The 25,065-nt window shown below is 35.7% G+C and overlaps 1 protein-coding gene across 7 annotated transcripts in view; it reads left to right on the forward strand.

Annotated features, from left to right (window-relative positions):
- Window positions 1-25,065, forward strand: part of LOC113402792 (homeobox protein homothorax) — a 247,449-nt gene that overhangs the window by 158,396 nt on the left and 63,988 nt on the right. For all 7 annotated transcript variants that reach the window (XM_026643104.2, XM_026643108.2, XM_026643106.2 and 4 more), the window contains one exon: window positions 2,425-2,573. In XM_026643104.2, coding sequence (XP_026498889.1) covers window positions 2,425-2,573 — 149 coding nt within the window. The remainder of the gene's footprint in view (window positions 1-2,424; window positions 2,574-25,065) is intronic.

Here is a 25,065-nt window from a genome sequence, read left to right on the forward strand (position 1 = left end):
CAATTGTAAGTTATATTGCAAGTTCCAATTCAAGAAATTTAAATAAAACATTGCCTTTATAAACTCAAATTATAATGTTTGCCGAAATATGAGAGTGATCATAAAAATATTCACCAAAACTCTTTGTAAATTAGACGCTATCTTGTTTCCATGGGAAACTACTCGTAGAAGTTATTGATTTCGCAAAGACAATAGAAATATGACACTGGCAATTCTATTACATTAAGTTAATTTTCATTCTCTTGACTTTTCACACGCATTCCCATTTGTGTTTGTACACTCATTTGGGGGTGTATTAGTGAGCATTAGGGGTGTGTGCATGTGTGCGTGGGCATAAGATGAATTAGGGGATTACGATCCTGCATCATGCAACTGCACTCTGATTTTGCACGCTGATAATATACAGGACGAGCATTTCGTTACATAACTGTTAACTTACTAAATCTCGAACTGAAATCTTGTAATGTGTATAATCTCTGAAGTCGAAAATATAAAATCATTAAGAAGGAAAATGAATTGCATTAAAAACACAGAAATATTTTCAATTTTCAGCTTATCTTTCAAAGCAATATTAAAATTTTATTTTGCCTCGAATATAGGTGTCACTTTAGTTCCTGGTTTTAATATTGAATTTACTAACAACAGTAAAAGTATAAAACAATTACCTGCCGACACTTCCCTGTTGTTTTTGTGAATTTTAAAGCGTTTTATTGCATCACCCTATATTACCAGTATAACATTGAGGGGTAGCGGGTAATGGCGTAAGAGTAATTTTATTACTTTGCCCCCATTACCATCACAATGCATGCCACCGGTCGAATACGATACGTAGATACTTGATACACTGTTTCATCATTGTCACTGGTAACGTCACAAATTTAAGTTTTTAAACTCAAAACTTTAACTTTGGTAAACGTGGAGCTTGATTTAAGAATGATAAACAATTTAAATAATAATGAACTAAGTATTGTACCCTGAGGTACTCCCAAAATATAAATACTAACTGCAATTCGAATATAATTTTAAAGAAAATATCGAATTCAATAACACAAAAACTTTTTTTGACTTTAACTATACAGCTGTTTCATAGTACTTAAATTATTATTAAAATTCTAAACTATAGGAATGAGACGTATGACGTATAACTTAATAATAAATCTTAGCTGTCAATTAATTTAGTTAATATATCTTTACTTTTTACTTGAGTGTAAATAACACTAACGCTATTTAGTCTCAAAATCTTTGCAAATCATGGTAACTTATTTCCCTAAGAAGTCGAATTTTACTTTTGAACAAAGAAAGGTTAAACATAATCGAAGGAACCATTTCACTTGCGAAATAAAAAACACGAAACAAGACACAAACAGCCAGTACGTGCAAATTCAGTTTTTTATTTATCAACAGCAGTAGAACAAGGAGAAGCAGAAATAAGACGAAACTCACACCCCGTACTGATTCGATTTGTTTCTGTTGTGATGAATTTTTGATGTGGCTCAGTGCACACTAATTTGTTTATCGTGTTCCGAGCTCCTGTTGTTTCGGTACACGTAGCGAGCGTTTCCAAAGTGAATTTCGCTTTAATTATTCAGAAAAACAAACGCCTACACGTTCCGATCAAGAAAGTCTCCGTTGAACTATTTCCAGATAAATTTTTGTCTCCTGTTCCTTATTCGAATAAATTTTTGTACAACATTCGCTACATTTGAAACTGACTGAAATAATTTATCATTATTTATTTTTGCATATGGCAAACTTATGTCGTTGTTTAATCTATTATCGAATCAGTCGCGAGAAAATAAAGAATTCAGTCAAATTACATCCGCGTGAACGAGTTGCTTGCAACAACGGATCGCTGTACCGAGTAGACACGTATGACGCGACGTACCAAGAATTAATTAAGCGTATATACTCAAGATAGGAATCAGTGGTGTGGCAGGTGATTAAATAAATACTAGTTGGAGTTTCTAATTAATATGCCAGACGCACGGCCGATAAGCGTAGTCGAGACATCTCTCGCGGTTCCTGCTCGCCTGGTGTTGCGATTAACACGTTATTATAATGAGCTAGACGAATTTGTCTCGTCTGTCTAGAGATATATATTCCTGAGATCTAGGACTCTCGACTGTAATCTCAGGGAATTACTTTAATTAGGAGAACACGTTTTAAATTCTATACCATGTCAACGAGGGGCTTTATCAAACTTTATCTATGTAAATTCTAGTTTATTATATTAGATAACAAAACTTCTATGCTAATTAAACCTTATTTTATATGTCTCCGAATCTTGTAGTGTAATATTTGAGAATATTGTAAAATAAAAGTAAAAAACAGAGTCAGTCATAAATATGTAATGATAAATTTTTGTATATGCATAAATGTAAGCGACGTGTGATAATGATATTGATATATGTATTATATTCGCAGGCGATGCCAGTAATGCGAGTATCGGATCAGGAGAGGGAACGGGGGAGGAAGATGATGACACGAACGGAAAGAAAAATCAAAAGAAACGGGGCATCTTCCCGAAGGTAGCCACCAATATCCTGCGAGCGTGGCTCTTTCAACATTTAACAGTAAGTCCTTTAATTATAGTAAGTCTGAACGTAAAATTAATTAAAACAAATGGTACATTACAAAGTCACAGCATCAACACGGACGAGCAAATTAGTTTTATCTTTTTTAATACGATGTATGTATACTTCGTCTTTGTCAATAAGACTTCTTTTGAAAATAAATAAGACATTACAAAATTACAGCCTAAACAATACCTCGTACTATAATTAATAAATTCAAGAATAAATGGTTGACAATTTCCAACGTAAATAAACAATGGGTCGACAATAACAAAAGTTTTGGGGTACTGAATATTATCGAATGAGCTTAATAGCTGTTTTAACTTCAGCATACAAAGTTGAAATCACGCAACGAATGTCAGTACGAGACAATTGGACCGCGAGCGAGGCCGCTGCGGAGTTTTCAATTAAAATTTTCCAGCGAAAGCAATAAATTTTTCATTGCGTAGACAAAGAACGCTTCTCAAAGGGCAGGCCGTTCCTACGAAAGCAATTAAACTCGTCCCGTTCGACGCCTCAATACGGGAGTTCAACGTTTTATCATTGTGATTGATGGCAAAAAATAAACATTAGCATAAGACGTTACCGGGAACTGTTCTTCTGTTGTCGCGAGTGCACAGCGTTGCGTAGTAATTTCTAGAATGGCTTTCTTCGCGACCGGTGGGGGCGGGGTGAGGGGGTGCAATTTCATTACCGGTCCGGATCCGCGCCCATAAATCACCAGCACCGAAGGCGCTCTGCTCAGCGCAGTTCGGTTCAGGTGACGCTCGGAAAGTCCTCTGAGCCTGGTATTTCTATTTCATTCCCGACCGCGTGAAACCTACTTTCTTGATAGCTATGAATTCCGCGAGTGTTCCGCGAAAGAGTTTTAATTGGCGCCACGGAAAAGCTTTTACTGGTTGCGTCTTCGGTGAAGGAACTGAGGATTTATGTCCAAAGTCGCGAACTCGGTTCGTTTCTAAAACTCAAAATCCGCTTTATTTCCGGCAGCGTTCGAAGTTCGACTTCAAAAAAGTAGGTACCCGCCGACAATCGAATTAGAGAGCTTTTAACGTTCCGTTTCGCGGGTTTTTGCGTGTCCCTGTCCGCGTCCATTACCGCGCTCTAAATTACTTATAATTGCTTCGCTTAGTGCTAAGTGCTTTCATTAAGGCCGCCGTAACACAGTTCCGGTATAGGTCGGCACACGTCGATGTGGCTATGGAATCTGGAATCCATTATTTACCTGTGTGAATCGTATTTCACGTCGAGCTTTAACACGGGTGCAATTGGTCGGTCGCGATATGATCGGCGCGTTGCAAATGTGGTCGCACATAGACAATACTTCAAATTGGCGTCAAAAAGCGCATCGGCCCACATAGCACATCGCAGTCGCCGTGATGTTTGTAATATTCATTTGATTACGCTGCGGGAAATGGAGCGTAGCGCGGTGACAGCCACACCTGCGACGCGTCGCGTGGCGCGTCGATACGTCGATACCGTGTCGATACCCGGTCGACTATTAATTCGAAACAAATGAATTCAATGTCACACGTTCGAATCTTCGCTCGATCCAGATATGGACGTTTGATTTGCGATTACACAGATCGGTGTCGTGTCGCGACACGACGGGACACGAGTGATTGAATCGAACGGCCGAACGGCTAATTCGGTATTGCTCGGTTATAAAACCAAAAAAGGAGATGTGATCTCGCTAGTTGGAAATCGTCGAGCGTGGTCCCATTTAAATTCAGTGCGGCGCATGCAATATTGGTAACAACCGAGTGTCCGTGACTGTAAACGGTATGAATTTTAAAACTTTGCGATCTAGTCCATTCGAATTTGAATTTCATTGATCCGGGTGGGATGTGCCTTATCATTCTGCATTCCCAAACAGGTTACGAGAATGCTCATGAATGGATACGATAGTCTTTTACAAACAAACTAGATTACTTCATAATCAATATCTTATTCAGAAAGGACGTCATATTCTAGCATAAAAATAGAGAGCATACATAACTTAGCGCAGTGGCACATGTAATCCCGTTAATCATCAATCTATCCCGTCTCCCGGGATTCACGCAACGTACCTGCGTACGTGTCGCCGCGCCCTCGGAAAATTTCCCAAGAAATAATATTGAATAACGACGCCTAACAAATCCTACCTTGGGACTTTAAGCCCTTTCAGGGGGCTAAAAATAATTATAAGGCCACGGTAATCCCGCGATAGAATCCCGCAGAGTTTCGTGCCTCGCGTTCCTTTTGTTTTCGAATCTTCTACACCTGTTCCTGAATCCAATAATTACCTTGTCAAAGAACCGACTGAAGTTACAGCCATCATTATTATCTTTCAATCTTATATTTCAATTTCGATCGAAAGATACAGATATTTCTAAACTATTTGTATTTAGAACAGAAATAAAGTTACGTTACAAACATGGAGATTGAACTAAAAATGCAACATCCTTTGTTAATCACGTCTCTTCAAGCACACGATCGTAATTTTGTATGACATGCTCAACATAATATTAATAGAAGCACCAGGACATCATAGACGCGGAGATATGGCGAAACGCGGAATTCCTAGCGCGGTGTTGAGTTACGTTCGTATCGGGTTCTCTTTGAGATCCACCGCACCGGAATGAAAGCATCGCAGAATAATCGCGCCGAAAGAATTTATACTTTATTTATGCTAGTACACTGTCTTCTTTGTTATGTTTGTCTGGTACTTTACGATTATTATGGAAACATGTCAAACGGATGGGGAATCTATTGCTAATAGAATCTTTGACCTCATGTTTATTTTCGAATATGCAAGATATTACTGCAATATACGTATTAATTTTATATTATGATAATCGTGATTTACATATTACATGTTACGTTGAAGTGTTTCATTAATTTCGCAACGTGTAGAGCGCCATATTTTTAAGGCTTACAAATTATTTAGAAGTCCCGTTTACCCCAACACGAATTAATCCAATAACACGGATGGTTCAAATTATGACTCAATTTCGTTCGTTTTTCGTTGAAAAACCTAGAAGAAAGTCGGTTTTCCCTTGGTTTATTTAGGGTAAGGGCGAGTCGTAAGTTTTACTTGGAGGAGTCGGGGGCAAATTGCATACGAATCCGGGAAATGAGAATTTATTAATATTGGACGAGACGCTGTAAGGGTATCTCACAAGAATTAAGTTACTGCGTTTTTTTTATTTGGTGACGAAATAAAGTCGCTTTCGGTCGCTTTTATAAAAACTCGTACAATATACAACAACGAAACAACGAAAGATTCCCTTCGTTGAATATATTCGTCATTTGAATATTTTAAATGTTATTTAATACCTACTTTTTTCAAAACTTTCATACAGCGTTGCTCGCTAGTGGACGACAGAAGTCATTTCCGGCTATCCCTTGAGATCCCACTTTTTAAGTCGACGCTTAATGCCGTACCGGAACGGACAGGAAATTCGGATCTACCGGAAATAGAGTAGGTACGTGAAATAGCAAAACTGCACTACGAAACCGAAAAGGACGGCTATATTTTACAAATACGTATCAATAGTTATTTTATATTCATGCCGATAAATATTTTAAATATTACAGAGGATTATTCACATTTCTGTAAAGAAATATTTCGTATGTAAAGACTGATTAAATGTCCATCTGATACACTTGAAAGTATGAGAATACTCCTAACTATTTATCTAGCCTATAAGTAACTAATGCTAGAGAAATAGCAATAGAAATCTAGCATATTCTAGGAAGTCTACATCTTTGCACGATCAAGGTTTCGGTTGATTAGTAAAACTTACTTTAACCGAAATCAGAATCACTAATATATTAACTATTCTATCTACTAGTTCATCACCAATAATCAAGTTAATACCTACCATCGTGAATATACATCACCCTGTATAATATTACAAGCTCAAAAGTATACAATCTGTACCAAGACAAACAATCACCAACTTTACCGAAGTAATCTCACAACTGGCAAATAGATAATCGTCCTGTCAATATTGTCTCAACGTAACCCTTTAATAGCGAATGCCAACATGGCGTCCTATGCAAACCCCGATAACGCCCCGAGGGGGTAAATATGACTATCGAATGACAAGTATTAATTAATGGAGAAAAACCACGCTTTTATCTTTACACTTGATTCAATGTGATGCTCTTGATGGGGATTTAATTCTATTGCATATATTTTATGCTGAGATTTAAAATTTGGAAAATCAAATTTTGGGGGTACTTTAATTTGAGATTAAGAAGTGATACTTTGTTTATGTATGTAGTGATAAACTATTTTGGTAACAACATTTATTGATTTTGTTAAATGTTGTTAACAAAATGTCTAATATTAACCGTATACTTCTTTATCGTCAAAATATTTTCGTCGTTCGTCCTTAAATTTTCGTATTACAACATAATCGATAAGTAACATACATCAAACAACCCTTGATCGTCCGAAATTCTGGACCCCACATCCTGTAACCTGAGACCGTCCACTCCCAGATATCTTATCTTAACGACCCACCCTTAGGGGGTCAGAGTGACCCCCTAGATTCTCAACGTAGATATGGAACGGGCAATTTTGGTCAACTCGACTAACTATAGTCGTCGGAACGAGAATTGTTGTTTATAAGTAATTGTGTGTAATACAGCTTATTTAATCTTGATATTATTCCGGTAATATTCGGTCGGTCGATTAAGCAAAATGTTATAAGGAAAATTGGTCAAGTGCGGTCTTTTACTTCTTCCGAACTTCGTTTGCTAAATTTGTTCCTTTATACTTTATATATATGTATATATAAATTGTTGTTCTTATATATGTCTTGTCGTATTAAAGCTGCTGATTTGGAATTATATAGTTTTTCATGTAATTTTCCAAATATCTAATAATTGTACTGATGATAGATAGTATCATTAAAAATCATTATGTCTTTAACCAATAACAATCTCTAGATTATTTATGACATTTATTCGTACAGAAATCTGTGTCCATCTTTTGACTTGTCGTGTCTTTTCTTAGTTTTTCGAAAACTTCTTTTCCTCGATACAATATTATTATTAATTTGATAAATGTTGTAATCAAGACGTAGAGTGTATTATTTTTTATTATGCATGCATGCGAATTCAATGCATTCTACTGAGTGTCTAATACCTTTCGGTAGAATCTATATTTGGAACCGGAGGCAGCTTTCGTTGAATATAATCATATAAAATGATCATTCAAGAGATTACTTGAATAATGATTTAATTTACCGAGAAGACATTCAACAGCACCCGATTTAAACAACAATAGCGGCTACTATTCTATAAAATTTTGCGAAACAAGAAAAAACGAATTAAATTTACCTCATAAACCGAGATTATTATCGCTCTATAAATAAAACAAAGGGCGACAGGCGGAAAGAAAACATAATCTAAGCTCGTGTGATATGAGTGCGTGTACCAGGACACCATAAGTTAGAGATACGTAATATCCACAATCCACGAACGGAGCTCAGCCTCTTTGATTAATGTATTCCCGTGTCACGGCTATATTGCCAGAATATATTCGAAAGGGTGTTACGTCAGAGCGTTATTGCAAATCTAAGGTATATTAAAAGGGCGCAGATTCAGTGTGTCTCTGTGACACCTGCGCTCAAACGGCTTTGAGATGTAATGCTTTCTGTTATATTTAGCCAATTTACAGTAAAATTGTAACGACCTATCAAATTGTTTCGTGTAAATGAACGGTACGTCTGTTCAAAGATCCGTACCAGTGGCGTAGTAAAAGTTACAGTACTAGCAAATGAGCTAAGGATATTCCATAAAGATGAATTCGTTTAGTCTTAAAGTGTGAGGTGTAACAACGTTTCGTTGAAGGATAAATACAATTGTTTTTATTTTAATACAATAAACACTCTTTAGTATTGACCAACAATAATTCGAACGCTTTTCAGATATGCACCTTCCTTTACTACGATCCGCAGAGACCCTTCCTAATAGGTTTGAGTGTTTCCACCGATGAATTTTTAATAAGGGAATGAACCCTTCAAGTTGTAGTAACTTGGTGGCCGTCCGATGCTTTTTTAAACGAGGGTAGTTTAACTGTTTATGGGATAATGGGGATAGAAGGGTTAAATATTTTCAGTCGTAAACGAATTTTGGGTGAAATCATGATATAATTTAAAAAAAAAAAACAAACACCACATAGCGTTACTTTCAGAATGAATTGCGATAAAAGTTTCTTTTCAAATTAAGCGTGTTTGCTTTTAAATTCCGATTACAATGTAATTTCCTGTAGCATCGAACTTGTGCAGTAAATTTGAGCCAAACTGAATGGGACTATAGTGGGGTACCCGGGAAATTTTTCCTTGCAAACTTGCCGCTTTTACCCAGGGAAGTCGGTAAAGTTGGTGCAAGTAATCTAAAGTTAGCTACCAGGACGGCAGAGGCTATTTAGATGCACATCTTAACTTGGCAATATATCTGGATTGTGCGCAACTCGCCTGGCCAACTCTGAAAGTGTTTCTCGGTTGTTTTTACCCCTTTTTTCTGAAAACAAAGTACCGAGAACGCTATATCCGCAACGTAATAAGCCGAGACTCTATTGGGAATAACTCCTTCTATTGACTATTTACTTTAAAAATATAACTTGTTCTATAAATATAATTATAGTTGTTGAACGAATTGTCGTTTTTCGTTCATTCAAAGTAAAGATAAAACATAAATAGCAATTATTATAAATTAAATAGTAACAGTTTTGACAAATTTCATGGAATTTTAACGATGTGTTGGATGTTACAAAAGCCCCGAAGCATTTTATCGTCACACTGTACCTCGGAATAAATATGCAGTTAATAACGAAATGCAGTAATATTATAATATATCTAGTTGTTATCTGAACATGCTGCTGGAGACTATTGCGTCTTCATTTCTGAGGAATAATCGAAAATTATCGATGCCCGAGAGCATTGTTGCATAGGGCTGCATTGGTATGACTTAATTCATGTTACGAAATTAAAACTATTTCACGTTTTACTATACAAGTGAAATATAAATGCTTATTAAGATATTTCACGAAAGAATTAGCTGTCTGGCATTTGAAAAAAAAAAAAAGATTTAAAGTAACTCAGATTTGTCATAGGTAATTTATCTCGAAAAACTTAGACAAGCTCCTTTATTACTTTGAAAGTTTTATTCATAGTACCGTTACAGCAGCAGCCCTATGCAAACAGGACAGGGCCGAATTATTTAATTTTAATAAACATTTGCATAGGCGAGCGTGCGGACCGCTGATAATGAACCATTTGCATCCCGTGAATTATCGGTCAGGTGGACATTCGCGGTATAATGCGTTATGTTCAAACGATATTTATGGGTATAAATAACGGTCGATGCGAAACAACACCTGAGTTATATTTTTAGAATTAAAACGTACTTACTGTAATATAACCGACGAATTGAACTCAACTCTCAGATACTTTGAAATTTGTAACAATTAATTTGTCTTGAATGGAAAATATTTAGATAACAATTTAAAAAACATATATACATCTACAGCACTAAAGCGAAATAACTGAGAACTATCTCGGACAGGAAACTGGTAATTGCTACCACAAACCCTCAGACCGATGACTGACGGCATACTTGAGGCTTGTTTGACTCAGAAGAATCTATAATAACTCTTGGTTGAGATATTGCAAAATACCTTAGCGAAATATTATGACGCTTAGTATGCGTAATACTTATTTCAAGGCTTACATTTAGCAGGAGTGCGTTATTCAAAAACACGTTATCAAATAACAATGTTCGCAACTGGAATAATTCAAGCGTCGTCCAAGCCATTTAAATCAAATTAATTCCGAATTAGCAATCGATCGGTCCCAAGTCGGACTCGAAGGACCGTTTTTATCCCCACTATCTCATTTCTCTGCCTGGAGCAAGTCGTGCTTGCATAATTCCCTGCCCTGCCCAGGGGGCAGCAGGAGCTTAGCTAATCAGCGGCCGGCGGGTGATTACCCCTGGCGCGATAACGCCGTCCGCGCGATTAGCCACGCTGACCGCCTCCATACCTCTACTGGACTGGTATCAGTTGCTCGAGTTTTCCTAACTTCAATCCCTTCGTAGCATTAGAACCCCAAGTTTTAACAAATAGCTCGTGAAATCTAAATGGATATCAGAAATTAAGGGTATAAAATTAATTTAAAAGGCTCGGATCGTTTTCTTGCCGTAAGTTCCTATAATGTAAATAATAAATACAATTATGTTAATCAGCGTTGCTATTCAGTAATTACGTACTTCGTGTCTCCCTCGTCAAATGTTGAAAACCGATTTAATGTTGTAATTATTATAGTCAGTGTCGCATATCACTTTCTGACATTGCACGATCGTGTTCTGCGGCGAGTTTTGAGATTGTTCTTACGGTATTCGCTTTACTGCGACTAGATTTCAAGAGTTAAAATACAAGTTAGCAGATGCTATCAGCGTATTAATGATTTGAAACAGGAGTGTCTTCATTCAATATATTCATATATATATATTATAGAAGAAGTGACCTAGAATTTCTTTTTAGCAAATATCGCTCCATAACTCGGATGAAATAAGTAAACTTTAAGCCGCCATTAGCGGAATTGGACGGAAGTGACGTCATCCCGGATTTACGCGCCGCACCGTGAGCTGTCTAGACGGGCATATTATTAAATTTAAAAGCCTTTAAAGCCGAAGATATGGCTCTCGTTTTTGCAAGTTTAAAATATTATTTAGGAATAGATGGAAAATTTCAAAATCAATTTGATATTATTTGTCGATCACAGCTCGAGTTGAATTTTAAGGTTTTGTATTTACATGAAGCACTACTGAAATTAAATTATGAATATATTAAAATAATTCCTTTATTAATAAAGGATAAATTCCATAATTCTCTACACTTTACAAATTTTAAGTGATTACCTTTTTTGGTAATTTTTATAACGTTATATTTTCTTAATTAGGTTAAATAAATATATTTTGAAATAACATAAGGGGCGTCAAAGGTGCCAGACCAATATGAAACAATTACTTAGCCTGGGCGTGTCTGTCGGGGAGGGATGGGGGCTGAAGCCATTTTCATAATGCACCAGCAATGCCTTAAAGTTTATACTTTAAGAATTGCCAAGCACGAGACAGTTGTACGCAGGTGCAGTTTGTAAACAATTATCTTAGAGGATTGTAATTATTTAGACATCTACAACTTTCCTTTTAGTTTTATTATTTAAGTTTATAATAAAACATTTTCAAGATTGTTATATATTATAAAAAGATATTCGTATTTGGGGGATATTATAAGTCGGTAATATAATTTTTGGAAAGTTTTTATGTACATATACAAAACCCTCCCAGAAGAATTTCTGTGATTGGAGGAAATCACCTGTAACAAAGGAAATTGGGTCCAAACGAAATGTCTTACCAAGAATTGATTACCATTCATCTATAATATCAACTAAAAACAGCCAACTAAACATATTCAGCTATACATGTTTCTGTATAATTCCAGTGTATCTCACGCTGATAAAAAATCCACAAAATTTTAAGAAAACGCAAAAATGTCACAAGATGATCTTAACGCGAAACAATTTCGAAGCGATATTTCCTAACATACGTAGTTACTATTCATAAAATCAGCCATATATTTTTAACTTTATGAAGTAAAAGCTGAAAATGAACCATGATTTCGTAATGCAGTTCACGAGAGTACGAAGTATATTTCATGCGAGTTGAAGTTCAACGCCTGCAGTTCCAGGTTTAACTGAAAGTGGGAGGGGTAAAATATTACTAAGAATTTACTTTTAGCTACATTTAAACAGGCAACTTAGACTTGAATCGGAATCTGGAGTTTCATTCGCTAGATTTTTAATGCTATCATTGTGATAAAGATTTTTAATACGTTTGTCTGTATGTAACAATCACGTTCGGAGATTTGAATAGATTGTAATATGGCATAGATTTTAATGATATTTCGGATAAAAAACGAATAACTTTAATTTAATGAGCGCCCTGTGAAGCGGGCTTCTTACCTAGTTTATATATCTTACGTATAAATTTAACAGAACATTTCTGACAGCTCGTTTATGATATAAAGGCAAATGTATAAAATCTTTCAAGAACCATTTGTTTCGTGTTAAATTTACATTGCAACGTAACGTGTGGTTTTAAAATAGCGATTCTGATATGGAAATTAAGTGCACTTTTAATAGGCTTAAATTGCTAGATTTCTTTCACGATTCGAAAGAGAGTTCGTGTGAATAAGAATTATGTAAGGTACTTTAACTCCAACAATGAATTCACAGTTTGTGAATTTAATTAATGAGATTTTATTAACGATCGATATCATTATTTAAAAGCTGATTTGTTCATTGGAATATTTTCGATCTTGTTACCGTAAATTTACTAACAAATCAACTACAACAGATGTTTAAGTAATAAATAATATTTATAGCTTTCGTTTGACTACAATTTTTTTCTTGAGGTGCACAAAAACAGTTCAGACGTAGTACCTACATTCAAGGACCAATCAAAACTTAGGCAGCTGGCTGGCGAATCGCCAATCAACTTTAAGTAATGCCTTCTAAAGATCATCTTGGCTTGCGAGGGGTATAATTATTGTAACTTGTGTTATATACATTGTATCTTCTTTCCCTTTGTCTTATAAATATAGATTAACTTAGTTTATTACTGCAGTCTCTGTAATTTCTTTTCTGTAGGAAAAAAAAACAACAAATTGCTAGAACGTAAAATAGATTTATAATATTTTGCATATAAATCACATTTAAGAAAAAATCATTGATTCGCTATCTAAAATTAAATTTATCCCAGACATCGAACAGATCATTTCCCAGACTCCCCGTACAATTAAAATTTCCCCTTTAAAAAGCGGCAACACTGGCATGAAGACGTCGAAGGGTACAACAATGGCGCGGACAATGGGTAGATAACGCGGCACTCCGTCACGCCGCTGACAGGGTTATCGGCGCAATGAGACCGAACCGACGTGACGCAAGGGATGGGAACTGGCGAACGTTACCTAAAAATTGCAACAATGATACTTGCGAGCTTGCAGCCTTGAAACTTGTTCGAATACTAATATAATATGACATAAGTACTCTTAAAACAGTGTTAATATACACACAGTTAAAATGTATCCACGTAATGAAAGCGATTGATCAGAAGGTTTGGTATATTTACAAAAATTTCAAGTACCTAGAAATGAAGTGATGGTTTTAAACAGTTACCTCTCATGACTTGTACCACAAACGTGTAGTATATTGTAAGGTTGGCTTGAGCCCTGCGCGTCTTTATGTATTGTCTTTTGATTAGGTTTATCATGTTCCTGGCTGTGTCGAGGTATAGTCGCTACAGCGGGAGATCCCGCTTCGTTATTTCTGTATTATATAATTCCTCTCCTAATGTAAATCTTTCACCAAACATATATTTGCTTTATTATATTTATTTCTTTACAGACTTTTGCGTGCGTTTTCAGTTTCCTTGTCGTATTTAATTTATTTATATTTTACATTTTTAATTGGGTATTTTGTTTTGTATTTATTTATTCTTTGTAATACTTTTTTTATTGTTTTTATTGTAATGTAGTTCACAAGTACATTTTTTATTATGATTAATTACGATACAAATATTTTCATTATTACCAAGAAGCCATCAATATTTCGTGAGTTATATAAAATGCTTAAATCAAATTAAGAATCAGCCTCTGTACCGTATTCGATCGCCATGTCTGAAGAGACGCTAATGCTCCGCAATATGTAGCGGGGTTAAATAACTAGCAGAACTAAACGTGCTCGAAGCGAAGTCACCTGTCTCAAACAAAACGTTTCTTTACAATATCATGTACCTGGAGATATACAGCTGACTTCAAAGAAACTACAAACAAAGTGAAAACGGGACTCTCTCCGTTTGATTAGGCGCGTTCTTACGTACGCCTCGAGGCGCGCTTTGTAACTTCTTGCTTTGTACAAACGCTCTGACAACATTTGCAATGATTCAAAGGTATCAAAACTCGTCTTTGCGTTGTTCCCTTGTCGATTTCGGCGAGTTATGTTTGATAAATGCCCTTTGGTTGCTTGAAGGATTTTTCGATCCATTTTTTCGTTGACATTTCGTATTCTAGTCAACTGTAGCTAACCCTGTATTCGTTTCTATGTAATTAGTAACGAAACTGAATTGATTGTTTCGCAACATTCAGGAGTTGGTAAACTGGATGAAAAATGAACAAAATCCAACTAAATTGCCGCACTGATTCATTTCGTTTTATTCGCTCGCAGTAAGAGGCATAGGTTAAAGGTATGAATTTATATTGCCGTCAATAAAAATGGTTTAAAAAGTTTCGAAAAAAAAAAATACAGTGCAGTGCAAAAAAATGTCGCACGCGGCGCCAACGTCAATAAAATTTGATGTTTACGCAGAGCGCGCGATATCTCGCGCCGAATAAAATGTGCACTCTTTTAAACTGTTTTGTTCGTCCAAAAATCATTTTTGAAAGGCTTTCATAGCCTCAGCCCTGGAAATTTTATCGGACGTAATGTTTTTTTATGTGGAGTTTGGCATTTTGTCCGTATCCGTATAGAATCCGTATATAATATATATATATAATCCGTATAGAATCTACCTATTTATTTCGTTTTTCATTTTAATAAAATAATGTTTTATCATTAATATAAATAATGTCATCATCAATACCAATTCCAGTACAGTCCCACACGTAAACGTGTTTTTAGAATTTATATTCAATAATAAAAATATATGTTGTATCTTTGAACCGAAACAAAAAATACAAAGTAGACTCAATTAGGAGCTATATAAAATAATTTCCTATACAGTTAATTCACAGCAGGCCATATACAACAGTATCGCATAACAAACACATTAGGTAGATTAAAATAGCAAATCTTCACATAGGGATGGGCAAGGACTGGAAATGTTAACTAAATAACGATGTACATGCATCGTTCGCTATTTACGATAATTACACCACTAAGGTCGACTGTTAATTACGATTTGCATTTAAACGCATTTGTATAATCACTTTCAATTTTCCTGTTTCGTCTGATTATATCTCGTGTAGATGCGACGTACCGGTTACCGAGAATATCAATTGAATTTTAATATAAGCAAGATTTTGATGTATTCAATCTCTGATTAATAATGCATTCTTCCATATATACTAAAACTGGTGATGTTTTTTTTATTTTCAAACATCCCGTCAGCCATTTGTAACGGGATACTGTTGCCAAATATTTCATTGAAAATTCGAGAGGTTTTGTTTTGCTGAGAAATTATAAGTGAAGAGACATGACAAAAAAAAATACAGAATGATCTCAAATAAATGTTCTTTATCATGTCGACTCCAGCAAAATAGATTTGACCATTTTCCCGCCTTCAAGTCTTTTTATGATAATAGATCTCAATAGATAGGAACCTTATTAATATATTTTTAACTATTAAGTAATAATACACTGCGAAAAGATTTATAAAGGATTTATCTGAATAAAAGTTAGGCTCAAGTGTCATGTTAAATCTATCAAGAGTCAAAACCCATTCCACTAATTTTCCACTCGTTCCGGGCTTCAGCTCGTCGTATTTTTAATCTACCGTAAAAGTCTCTGAAAGTAAAGCAAATTCCATGTCTTCGATTTTTGCATGTCACATTCATTTAACTCTTAAACAATGACGTCTGACGGCACTATTTCCTTTTAACGTTTACCACCTAAAATCTGAATAGTGCATATTTGGGTAGCTTACAGGCGAGATACACTCTATTTTAAACCTTAAATACGGTTTTTGTAATGTTTTTTTGGATCTTTTTCCATTACCGATAGGCGATTGACAGGCCTGTCGCCGGTTTTTTGTCTGCTGCGGCTTTTATTTTCTGGTCTAGTCTAGGTGATTAGTCAGCACGTGTTCGGACGTTGTCGGATGTGACGTCTTTTACGTTAAGGTTCTGTTACATTGGACACAGATTTCATTTCGCTTGAGAGTTTTATTAAAAAAATGTACGTCATGACGATGACATTTGATAGACTTTATACATTCCCTATGGAATTTTATACTCGCATACTAAGTTATATTGGTTTATGAATATCTAAAGACGTGAGTACAAACATTCATCTATACAAGTTTCTTGATAATAAACTGGTTAAAAATCTTATAGCAACATACTAAGGTTTCAAACTTTAAGGCGCCATTACTACTGAAATGGCTATCAAAATTATAATATCAATTACCGATGCATTAACAATTCACATCAGAAGTCAGACGTTGCAGAAACGGGAGTCGTGAGCGGGATGGCGCTATTGAGCATTGTAGGGTGCAAGGGGGAAGGGTGGCAAGGCAGCCGCCGTCGGAGAGCTGTCAAAATGTCAAATTTCAGAACGTTGCTCGGCGCAACTTCAAACGTGCCCCTACCGCTGGCATGCACTGTGCTACCTACCTCTAATATAGTTATGGCTGCCTGGTACTCCGTGTTAATATTCATGCATCTCATCCGGTTCCTAGACACCGAGCCATTTTCGTGAAAGCCTCTCCCGTTCCGCCACTATGAATATGAATGAATGAATTCCCCGTTCGTTTCTTGGATTAAAGTTTTTACATGCATTCTGCGTCATTAACGCATGATGTGCAGCAATTGATATTAATTGTGAGTGCATTTCGCGACGACGCGTTCGCAACGACTCTCGAAGCATAAAACAATTTAAATAAATCAAAACAGATACCGTTTCTCTTAAGTTTTTACGTTTAATATTTTCTTTTTCTTATTATAACAACTCCAGCCTTTTAAACTTGAAGTTCTAGGCCGTAAATAACATTTAATGTAGGCATACATTTTTGAAATTCTAAAAATTCATCTTCCATGCCCCGACATTTTCCTGTTTGACATGACGCAAAGTAACCATGTAAAACAAAATTGAGAATTTCAATTTCGTGTCTATTTCCTGAAAAACAGGCGGTTTTCTATTTTATCGTTTAAAAAATTCCACTACCCACCGTCGCTCCTGTCTCACTCTTGACGTGAAGGATATTGGAATGGACCGAAAATGAGAAGCAAAAGAAACGCTGACGTTTCAATATGCACTCATCTGCACCGCACGAGCCCGCGAGTTAATTAATATCATGCCCAAAAACTTCCCCCGACGAAAAAATACCCTAAAACCTTCACTTTGATATCAAAATTGTCTATAGCGATATCAATGAACGGCGAGTGACATCGAAAGCTCTCAGTCTTAATAATATCGTTTCTTACCTTTCCGACCCGAGTAACAAGCTCGTACTCGACTCGTGGTATTTATGAACGTCAATCACAACTGTCAGAAGTGACAGTAGTTAAATCTCCGCCCAGTAATAACGGAAAAGGACGCTCCCAATTTGAAAAACACACGTTCGAAAAAGCGCGCGTGCTCGATTTGGCGATTAGTGTTTTTGAAAATGGAATCGTGGATCGTGTCGCCTTCGGGTGTTACCGCCTACAAGATGGCGGCCCTAATCAAGCTCCGTTCGCGGGGAAAGGAACCGAATGATATACAATTTTATTGAAGCGATGTGTTATTACCGAGTTGAACCTATAATTACGTGCGAACATAGCGCGTGGGAAGATTAGAAAAAACATCTTTGGACGGCTCGTGCTTTGTAATTGGGGTGTTTCGAGTTACGACCATTCATGATTTTGATTTGATTATAGCAATTTACGTTTGCAAATAAAAAACGAACAATTTATTTTCCCCTTATTAGGGAATCGTGTTCGTCGATCACTTTAAACATTTATTTTATAATTCCAACTGATAGATATGTCCAATTTAACGACAAAATTTTACGCCTTGATATTTATCTTAATGCTTAATCGTAACCGAGTTTAGTATCGAGATAGCTATTTCGAATTTCGAATTCAAAGCCGCAATAACCCCGTAGAGTGTTGAGTATCCATCATTCATTTGGCCAGCACTTGCTCCGTCCTGATTTATTGAGTGTCGGTCGTTCGGACAGACGTGCCGGTTCGGTTCAGAGGTCGATCCCTGATCAGACGCTTTCTTGTATTGAGATGTGCATATTCCATCGGTATATTATCTAAGTACCTTCCCCTGAAATAATTGCCCTGATAATCAATAAATTTCAATTCAATTTCAATAATTATTTAATTTCTTGTCGATTTTTCTCGGTTAGTATAAGTTTTGATTACATTGAACGTAACTGGTTTAATATAATTCAGTATTTGTATTTCTCAATTTGAATAAATTATCACTTGAATTTATCGATTCGACCTTTCAAAGTACGTACATTTTGTAATATAACATAATGTCGATTATTCTCAAATGCCTCTAAAACATCGATGGTCGACTATTAACGTTTTAACTACTCACTTTGAGCCAATATATCGGTAAACATCGTAAGGGCAACGGAACAAAAACTTCATCCTCGATTCGAGCTAGGTGTCACAGAACAAGACGGGAGCCCCGCCAAACCTGTGTCAACGGAGTCCGAAGGCGGGAGTTCCGCCCTCGCACGCGACCTCCTTACCGCCCCAGGCAAAGGTCATGTAGCAATTGTTGGGGAAGTGAAGCAAACTGGTGGGACAACGCATGTTGTGTTTTACTTGTTTTTTAATGAGGTATTTAAATATGGACCACTAACAATAGAATACTAAAACAAAATTAAAAAAAAAAAATTAACGATGAGGAATGATACTTTAGCATTTTTGCATTTGTAAACCAAAATACCCCGAACATACACTCGAACGATACATCAAAATAATCGTTTTAAATTGACTATTAATATCAAAAAGCCTAGTCGTCATATATTAAAATTATAGCACTAAAAGGCAAAGCTGTGAATATAGTCAGTTGAAACGGCTCGGCACATAAATTAAACATCGGGCCTTGATTAGCGCCGCGAGGAAATAAATAATAATCGATTCATTCAATTCTGAATCGAACCGAAAATAAACGTTCGCGTTTCCACGCCGACCGCCGCGTGTGGCCGCGGCAAAATAAATATTGACGATGTCAGTGTCAGTCTCTGCTCTGTTTTTTTTTTTAATATTGTTGAACGTAGTATTGGCTTATATCGTCAAACTAACGGCTTAAATATTTGCTATTTAATAAATACTTACTTTGACGAATATAATGTTATTTTGTATCTTTAATTTTATTTCTCTTTCGAATATGAACACAAGAGCATTTTTTTGCAACCGAAGTAATAAATCAGTGAATACTAAAACAAAACTCCTAAATCACTGTAATGATATTCCTAAAACAACTGGGATCGTGTATAATCTGCATTATCAAGGGCCGCAGAGCAGCGAGACACGGCTTCGCATAAACAGCCGTTATCGCGTGACAAATTTCGCATCTAGCAGATATCGACGCGCGGTAAATCATCGCCGGTCTGCGCCCGCCTTTATGTCGCGCGTGAGTTATAATGTGCGCGTGGCTTTATATCATTTCTGTGATTTCTGGGTGTACTCTTGTCTTCGCCTTTTAAAAAATGAAGTGTTAAAACTTGTCTCTGAATGGTTGCTGTTTGCTAATTGTTCAATAATAAAAGTCATAGCTTCAATTTGGAGAGCTTCGACTACTTTCTAGACCAACTTCAAAGTATAATAATAATACCAATTTAAAAAGTTAATATTTGTTTTAATGATAAATAACTCAGTTCAGTAGGCTCTATGGAAATTACATCTGAAATAAATACATACATACAAACAGATACATATCGTAACACTATAACAATTAAACAAAAACAAATTCTATTAAAATAATATATTGTACAATAAATATGTTAACCAATAAATTCCCCCATCTACGTGTAACCGGAATGAACCGGTGACACGGGCACAATACAACGCGTCTGTTTGGACGCTGCGTTATTTATTGCCGCGTTGTATGAAAACAGCCTTACTCTATTTGCAACTAAAAAACGAAACTTCTAGTAATTACAAGAAAATAATCTTCGCAGTAAAATAAACGATGCATCAAAACACCAAGATTAAAACATGAGTTTTAAAATTAAAAAAAAAAAAACAACACGACGATCACTTACGTACTTCTAATACTTTCGTTTCTGATCAATACTTCACTAAAAAACATTACCAAAGCAGCTAAAACTAGTTATAACCGGTTCAACTAAAGCAGAATTTTATTCAACGTTTTTCTAACACGAAAAATGAAATATATAAATCGATACATAACCCATTGTCAATTTACGTATTCCGCTACGTGGAGCTGTTGACGTGAACACAATACCTGTTCTGTGTCGGTTTTTCAGTCCCAGAGCTTATTTATTGCTCGAGCCACATGCAAAACGGGCTAAATTGAAGCATAGGGCTGTCGTACGCTACCGTAAGATTTAAAACAGCGTTCAGTTGCGTTGCACTTATATTCGGTAATATATGTTGATAGTTAAATTGTCTTAAATATGCATATATAATTGAACGTTCCTTTTTCAAATGTTATGTTTTTTTAACACTTTTTATTAAAATAACTTCACTTATTATGCCCAATTAAAAAATATAAATTTTAAACAATTGTTTAATTCCTTGAGTATAATATTTGTCTCCGTTTTCCATTTTAATGAAAATAATTCAGCCGCAGCCCTGCTTCGTTCAGCATCCAATAGGACCTCATACATATCGTCTTTTTTACCTCACTTTATCTTATTTCACTTCATTTTATTTCATTTCGCCAACCGTTTGTGTACACCGCGTGCGCCCGCGCAGGTGCACGGCGCCTTTGATGTGTATTGATATGCAAAGTTTTATAAGTGAATACATATTCATCGATTTTTTGTATACAATGTATGATTTTGTTTAAAGATAGGGTTTGTTTGTTCAAATATACTCAAGTAAATCTTTGTACATAACAGATATATCCTTAGCTAAAAGTAGATTGAAAGAAGTATCGACATACTCGTAGTCCTTGAGAATATATACTATAACACAAACTTTTCAGGCACAATATCGTAATAATCGAATATCTCAGGCAATGTTCTACATACTGATATAAATTAGCGTCTCACGTTACAATGGTTATTGTAACCTCGTGTCACCATAGTCCCAATTCCATCAAAGCGACAGCGTAGAGGAGTTGCGAACTATCTCATTTCCTAGCCCAGTTGTGCTTCCGAGCGGCCGTCAGCGCATCCGGCTCCACAGATTAGTATCAACATTTGACGTTTCACGCCATTGTCTCTATTGGTTCATTCATGGTGACGCTATTGGTCAAGCTACCGTCCGATTTTAACATACCATAAACACGAAAGTATCTAGACATTACTTTACCAGTTTTTAAAATTGTTTAACAACATATTCGAATTGTATAAAGTCTGCTTTTAAAGTCTAAAGTGCGGACGTTGTCCATTACAGATTTGCATAATTTAAGTTCTGTTCTGTGGTCGATATTAGTCTATGAATTCTTTATCCGCTCTCTTCGGTAAAATGTATCGGAAATTGGCAGGTGTCCTCTGAATAAATTTGCGCTTTTTACTTCTAAAACCACAATTTGTCGGATATCAACTTAAAAGAAGTTTGAAATAGCATTTTAATAGTTGATTCGACGAGTTCAGTAATAGGGAATAAATAAACTAGAAACGTTTTGTTATGAATAGATGTTATGAATCTCAATGTAAATGTCTCCGAAATATGAAAAGATACTTATAAAAAAAGCAACAAAAAGCAATTCTCGCTTTGAACTAAAGGGAGCATTTCGCACATAAACTAGGGTAACATAAATAAACAAGGCGCTAGAAACAGTGAAATACAGCCGGTGGGTAATAGTGCCATCCATCCGGTCACATCTTCGATAGGGTTAGTACACCTCCACACCTTTATGTGTCCCTGGTGGGACATAACGGCCCCATAGTCGAGAGGCCCGGTTTTTTGACGTCTATTTGTGGTCGCCCTTCGCCCTTAACGACTTCTTGTGTCCCTAAGCGAATGAGTTGGTAAGATTTGAATTAAATTTCAAAATTATATCGGCGAAGTAAGACGTAATTGAATTGTTTAAAATTGATGTATTTCATTCTGATCTTAGTGAACTGTTACTTAGATACAAAAAATATATATATTCCCTGGGGGTAATTAATCACGCAGAATATGTCTGGCTTGTTTGGAAAGCATGTCGTAAATTCTAAAATAATCAAAAGGCAAGATACACTCTGCTATTAGTTTTACCATCTATGAAAACTGGAAGCACGTACATACACAACGAGGTAAAGGCATGCATATTTTAGCTCAATCTGAAACGTCACGTCTCGAAAAAGAAAAATTTAATATATCAACTTGATGCCGTTACCCGTTGAAATTAGGAACAGAAACTAACCCCTGTTTTAGTTTTAGAAACTGTAATATAGCATGTAAATAATGTATACGTTAATATTTGAATTGGAAAAGTTTCAAGACACGATTTAAATAAAAATATCATTTATATATGTCAAATAATTTGCTTAGTAGTCGCGCGTGTCACAACAGTAAAAATTATAAGTAACCGCCTGTACAACATTTATAACTTAATTTAAAAAGATTCCGTGCTTAAGATTAACAAGTGACCTCTACAAATATGCTAAAGAATATATTAAAAATAATGTCAAACTATAAGGAAAATTCGCTTCATCCGAGCCGTGTTGCGCCCCGCCGAGACACGCACGATGATTCTTACGACATTCGAAAATCACCGAGGTCCTGAATATATTATTATTGTTATGGCAAGAGCTGGGAAATTGTGAAATACACACACTCCGGCTGAATTATGCCGCCACGCATATCATTAGGGAATTTCTGCTTCGCGGCGCCAGATGAATTTTTCAACACACACCGAGATTATTTTATCGTAAAATATTGTTTTTTGGACGTAGTTCAAGCTAGAGACTTGTAATATTTTCTTTACAAAAATTTTGAAATACAAAAACAAGAAAATCAATTAACAATAAAAGCATGTTACTGAGTTTGATATGAACAAGGAACTAGTAAGATCCTAAAAATCTAATTTTAAACAAATATTTAACTATGGAAATATAGTTAAGTTATTGTGAGCTAGCTATTCGTTAACGAATCTCGCACACGACTTTCATCCTAACGAATTTCCATATCCCCACACACTATCCCATAGATTTAGGCGCCAACAAATGGATTGTTTCTCTTTCCATAGCAAAACAAAATTTATAGTTCGCTGGCGAATTTTTCGAACCTTTTTTACCGTAGGGGCTCATGCTTTTTTCACTCCCGATACCCGATTTATTGCTAACTTATGCCCTGTATAATCGTGATTTTAATGCAGTTGTGATTTATGAGGGTGGAGACTACAGGATTGCTTTTCGAAATTTGATATCTCAATAGAGTTTATGATGCCCTGGTGCAATGGTTGTCGAATGATAGGAATATTTGTATTGGGCAGAGAAAGTCAAAAATTTTTAACGTTATTTTTTATCACGCATAGTTTTCATAGTAGTGATTGATTGATACAATACCCATTGTTATTACCAATTTTTGTATGTGTTAGGCTGAGAAACACTACTGAGTTATTGCTGTCTTCACGGTGCCTGTTCTAAAAGGTGGCCATGGGCCAAATGTTGCAAATTAAAAATAATTGACGGACGTCAGCAAAAACTTCGGGTCCCGTATAAATTTGACAAACACCGTTACCTGGCCGGGTCCGTTGAGTTTATCATTTTCCTGTTTTTATGCTCACCGTAATAGGCATCATAAATTTATGATAATGTTTTTTCGATTTTCGAAGCGACCGCTGACGAAAAACGCGCGCAAAAACTGATACCACCGCGTTACAAAGTAAGAGATATTTTTTCGAAAATGAGTTACGACTTCTATATTATAATGTAATTATAATTAAATTATTCGCTGCATATTTTATAATCTAAAAATAAAAAAAATAATTATTAATTTTATATACAAAGCAAAATCACTACATTTACACGAAGGGAATCAATCGAGCAATTTATAATTATTTCATCGCCGCCATCTTTCAATAAAGCAAACATAGATCATAAACATCCTGGTGAAGTACATCTTGCATTAATGCATTAGCCGCGGTGTGCTGAAGTCGATCAATTGTAATAATAAACAAGGTCGGACCTCCCCGGTGATAATTGGAATAAACCTATTTCGTTAAAGCATTTCACTGTTCTCTTTTAAGTAATCGAAACTATTTTTTTTTTATTTGCGTTAAGGTAGCATGCCATAAATTCTAATTATTTTATACTTCTAAACAGAGACGATTCCCGTTATAATCCTCGTGGACAACATCATTAATTGCTCACGAAATAATAATTATACGTAGATATATGTAAAATTGTTTTCTATTAATACGAATTGTTCTCGCAAACAATAGAACTGCTTAATAATTTAGGAGAAAGAAAATAATACAAAAGAATAATTTTGAGATAAAAAAATAGCTTATTTCAAACTCTAATAACAAGAAGGATGACGTCAAGCGCTGATGTAATTCCGCGGACTGGGCTGAATTCAGTGAACCTATGC

This window comes from Vanessa tameamea, chromosome 19 (genome assembly GCF_037043105.1).
Source record: "Vanessa tameamea isolate UH-Manoa-2023 chromosome 19, ilVanTame1 primary haplotype, whole genome shotgun sequence".
Taxonomy (NCBI): Eukaryota; Metazoa; Arthropoda; class Insecta; order Lepidoptera; family Nymphalidae; genus Vanessa; species Vanessa tameamea.